The sequence below is a fragment of the Pteropus vampyrus genome, unplaced genomic scaffold (assembly GCF_000151845.1).
Source record: "Pteropus vampyrus isolate Shadow unplaced genomic scaffold, Pvam_2.0 Scaffold459, whole genome shotgun sequence".
Taxonomy (NCBI): domain Eukaryota; kingdom Metazoa; phylum Chordata; class Mammalia; order Chiroptera; family Pteropodidae; genus Pteropus; species Pteropus vampyrus.
In genome coordinates, this window is record NW_011889240.1 from 320,917 (window position 1) to 325,538 (window position 4,622).

The window sequence follows — 4,622 nt, forward strand, 5'->3', positions numbered from 1 at the left end:
GATGCCCTGGGGTGAGGTGTGTCATCCCTCAGTGCCATGCCACCTGCAGAACCAACTGGCTGCTTGCACACGGGCCCTGGAGAGCTCCGAGGAGCTTCTGGAGACGGCCAACCAGACCCTGCAGGCCACGGACAGAGGCGACTTTCCTCAGGTGGGTGCCTCGGAAGCCGTGCTGGTGCAGCTGCCAGACCAAATACAGGACACCCAGTTGAATTTGCATTTCAGATCCACTGCGAGTAATTTTTTAGTGTAAGTATGGCGCATGCAATATTTAGTATAAGTATGTCACAAGGATCGCATGGGACGTTCTTATACTGAAAGAATTGTTCACTGTCGATCTGAAATTCAAATTAAACAATGAATCATTTTTTTAGTGGAAGTATATTTCATGCAAAAGCTTAGTATAAGTTTCTGAAATATTGCATGAGACATTTATACTCAAATAACATTTGTCATTTACCTGAAATTCAAATTTAATAATGTACAGTTGTTTAGTATAATATGTCCTGTGCAATATTTAGTGCAACAGGTCCTCAGATAACCTCCTCTTGTTCAGGGTTGTTTTATTATAACGTTGATGAGAAAAAAAAATCAGTTCCCAACTGGAGCCACTGTCTGAGGGGGGCGTGCATGTTCTCCCCACGTCTGTGCGGGTTCTCTCCGGGGACCCTGCTGTGCTCCCACCTCCCACAGCTGTGTGGAGGAGGTGAATCGGCGTCTGCACGGTCCCAGTGTGAGTGAGTGTGAGTGTGAGTGGCCCTGCAGCGCGAGTGTGTCCTGTCTAGGGCGGGGTCCCTCCAGCCTGGTGCCCTGAGCTGCCAGGATAGGCTCCGGTCACCCGCGACCCTAAACGGGAGTCAGCAGGTTGCAGAATCATTGTCTACCTTGTTTTTATTAGTCTTTCTTGAATGTACATATACCTCACATTTATTTCAATGTTCCATATTGAAAGTGTTTGGGGTCTTTATTCTTGGTGAAGTTTGGTGACCAGAAATATGCCGTAGGAACTCAACTCTTGTTAAAATCAATTAGCCTGCGGTAAAGTTGGTTTCGTTATGTCGTTTCACTTAAAGTCGCAGCTTCCAAGAATCTATCGATGATGTTAAGTGGGGATTTACTGTATATGTACGTTCCAAATATAGGGTAGGACATACTTTAAAACCATTCGTTGTTCATCTGAAATGCAAATTGACTGGGCGTCCTGTATTTTTATTTGCTAAATCCACCAACTCTGTGTTCTGGGCCCTGGACAGGAGGTGGGGTGGCAGTGGAAGCCTGTCTTTGCCCCTTATCCCTTTGGGGCCCAGCCAAGGGTTTCTGCCCCAGTGCCAGGGGACTTTGGCAAATGGCTGCCATGCTGGACCTCAGTCTTCATGTCCATACAGTGGTTTTCTGACTGACTCAAGACAACTCTGAATTTCATTCTGTTGCTCTTTCTAGGCTGCCAAGCAAATCAAAGATGGGTAAGAGACTGTATGTGGCCCCCAGCCTAGTGCCCCACCCCTGTTGTGAAGGTGGGGACGTCCAGGTGAGGGTCCCTTGGCCCAGAACACTGGACCAGAACAAGAGGGAGGGGTCTCACACACACCTCGGAGGACCAGGCTTGGCGCCCCCTGAGATGCTTGCCAGCAGGCTCCCTCCACCTCCTTCCCTGCAGTGTGACAATGGCCCCTGCCTTCCGGCTGTCATTGAAAGCCAAGGTCAGCGACAACATGAGTCACCTCATGGTAGACTTTGCACAGGAGAGGAGGATGCTTCAGGCACTCAAGTTCTTGCCGGGTGAGAGGGGGACTTGCCGAGGGCTAGGGTTTCAGGGAAACAGCTGAGGAGTCTGGGGGTTCCTGAGACAAGGCCTGGAGTAAAGCTGACAGCCAGGCTTTGGGACCCCCAAAAGTCCCACCCCTGGGGTGGAGCCGTGACGGAGTCCCGCTAATGCCATAGGGAGGCCACGCCCCTGGGCGGAGGCTTAAAGGCCCCACCCACCAGAGGTAGCATGTCCTGAAGGCTGTGCCTCCAATTAGTAGCGAAGTCTGAAATGTTCTACATCTAAATGATGGAATTCTGAGAAGGCCCAGCCCTTTGTTGGTTGAACCCTGAACCAGCTCTGCGCCCCATCCCCTCCCGCCCTTGGTGGACCGCTGAGGGGGCGCCGCCCTCAGGCCACAGAACGCGGGAAGGCCGTCCGCATGCCGGGGACCCGGAGGAGGCCCCGCCCCCAGAAGGCGTACCCTGTGGGCGGGGCCCCAGAGCAGCCCCTACGCCTCTGGCCGCTGGTTCCTGACTTCCCTCTCCTCCGTCCTGGCCAGTCCCCAGCGCCCCTGTGATCGACCTGGCCGAGTCCCTGGTGGCCGACAACTGTGTGACCCTGGTGTGGCGCATGCCGGACGAGGACAGCAAGATCGACCACTACGTGCTGGAGTACCGGCGGACGAACTTCGAGGGCCCGCCGCGTCTCAAGGAGGACCACCCCTGGATGGTGGTGGAGGGCATCAGGCAGACGGAGTACACCCTGACCGGTAAGGGCCACTGACTCTGTGCCCTTCAGCACCCTGGGCTCCCGATACCCCGTCGGTCAACTGGGGCTCGTAGAGGAGCCCTAAAACTCACGGGGTGTGCGCGCAGCCTGGCTGGGCTCATCAGGAGTTGCCTGAAGTGATAACGGAAACGATATTGATGAGGGCCCCTGCACCGTTTACTGGGAACTTGCTGTGTGCTAAGCGTTTCATGCGTGTGACAGGCAGGCCTATCCCCGTTTTACAGGTGAAGGAACTGAGGCACGGGGGCCGGAGAAGGCACCCTTCACCTGCGTGTTCGTTCACTCTTCCTAGTTTATGGAGTGCCTACAGGGCACCACGTGCTGTCTGTCCTTGGAGCAGTGAACAAAGCAGACAAGAATCCCTGCGCTCGTGGACCGGGCATTCTGGGGCAAGCCTCCCAGTCCTGGGGGATTTCCTTGGCAGTTATGAGAAAGCGGAAAGCCTGGGGGATCCACCCAGCTGGTGGGGGAGGGCCTGACGGAGGGAGGCGTTGGCGGGGTTCCCTCATGGGTCTCAGAAGCCGTCCTGAGCCAGGGAAGCCCCGAGGGGCGGAGAGAGTCTTGCTGACAGTATAACTAGCACCACAGCTCTGGGCTGTAATCAACTTGTTCCTTGTCTGTAATTAGCATACGTGGCTCGTAATGAGCGTGCTAATTGCAGGAAAGAAAAGCGAGCAGCCAGCAGGAGGGCCGGGGAAGCTACTGGTTTATCCTTTTGCGTGAGAATCAAAATAAATCCGCCCCGTTTCCTCCCAACTATTTTTATTATGGTAAAATGCATGTAACAATATTTACTGCCTTAACCATTTTTGAGTGTATAGTTCCGTGGCGGTAAATTCAGTCACATCGTTGGGCCACCGTCCCCGCCACCCATCTCCAGAACTTTTTATCTTGCAAAATTGAAACTCTGTCCCCATTAAACACCCACTCCCCTTCCGCGTCCCATAGATGCTGCGCCCACCATTCGACTTCCTGTCCCTGTGATTTTTACTACTTTAAGCACTTCATGTGAGTGGAATCACATAGGATTGGTCCTTTTGTGTATGGCTTCTTTCACTGAGCATTGTCCTTAGAGTTCATCCAGGCTGTAGCAAGCGTCACAATTTCCTTCCTTTTTTAAGGCCGAATCATAATAGTCCATTGTCTGGATATGCCCCGCCTTCTCCCGTTTGGCAGCTTACATAGCTGTAGTTCAATGTCAAAACCAGGAAACTGACGAGGCTACGTCCTGCAGCGCTGATCCACGTTTCATTCGTGTGCAAGCGTGTAACCACGTGCAGTTTTATCTCATGTCACCGCTACCACAGTCACAGTGTGGATCTGCACCGTCACAGGCTCCCTGACGCGTCCCCTTTACAGCCCCATCCTCTTGCCTTTTACAGCCTTCCAAGTGAATTCCTCAGGGTGGGAAGTCGAATCCATCACAAGGCTGCAGTGTCGGGGACGTCTATCTATGAATGACGCCCTCACCTATGGAAACAGCCTCTGTGGTTATTTGCAATCCACCTGCCACCTCACTGATTGCTTGGAAAGATGGGAGGGTTAAGTGCTTCTGACTTCCATCCCTCAACACATCTCATTCTCCTGTGAACCCTGCCCAGCATGGGGAATACAGTGGCCAGTTTGCGGAATAGGAAACAGGCACACAGCGAGTGTGTCTAGACCGTGGTTAGATGTGTTCCACGTTTGAAACGCAGCCTTCTGGCTGGTGGTCTTAGTTCTGGGGCAGTGGATGGCGCTGCTGAGCAAACCTGAACTCAAGGGGATCCCAGGAAGGGTGAGGCAGTCTATGTGGGCATCCGGAGGAGGTGGCGGCCAGGCTGAGGCCCCAAAGAGAAGAAGCGAGGTTGGAGGAAGGTCAGCCTTCCGGGCAGAGGAACAGCCTGGTCCAGGCCTCAGAGGCCGGAACGTTGAGCCTTCATGTCTGGAACTGGTTAAGTTTACAGAGAGAAGGATGGGGACTTTGCCCAAGGGGCAAGGGTAGCTGGCTATGAGAGGAACAGAGCTGGGGTGCCAAGTGCTGTTTGAGATGCCCAGAGAATCGGCATCCTGTGGGGAACACTCAGGAGGTGACTGGACATAGGGT

The 4,622-nt window shown here is 53.5% G+C and overlaps 1 protein-coding gene across 3 annotated transcripts in view; it reads left to right on the forward strand.

The window, feature by feature from the left end:
- The window catches only part of FSD1 (fibronectin type III and SPRY domain containing 1), a 13,097-nt gene that overhangs the window by 2,571 nt on the left and 5,904 nt on the right, over window positions 1-4,622 (forward strand). For all 3 annotated transcript variants that reach the window (XM_011381911.2, XM_023524280.1, XM_023524279.1), the window contains 3 exons: window positions 1,441-1,463; window positions 1,658-1,779; window positions 2,307-2,516. In XM_011381911.2, coding sequence (XP_011380213.1) covers window positions 1,441-1,463; window positions 1,658-1,779; window positions 2,307-2,516 — 355 coding nt within the window. The remainder of the gene's footprint in view (window positions 1-1,440; window positions 1,464-1,657; window positions 1,780-2,306; window positions 2,517-4,622) is intronic.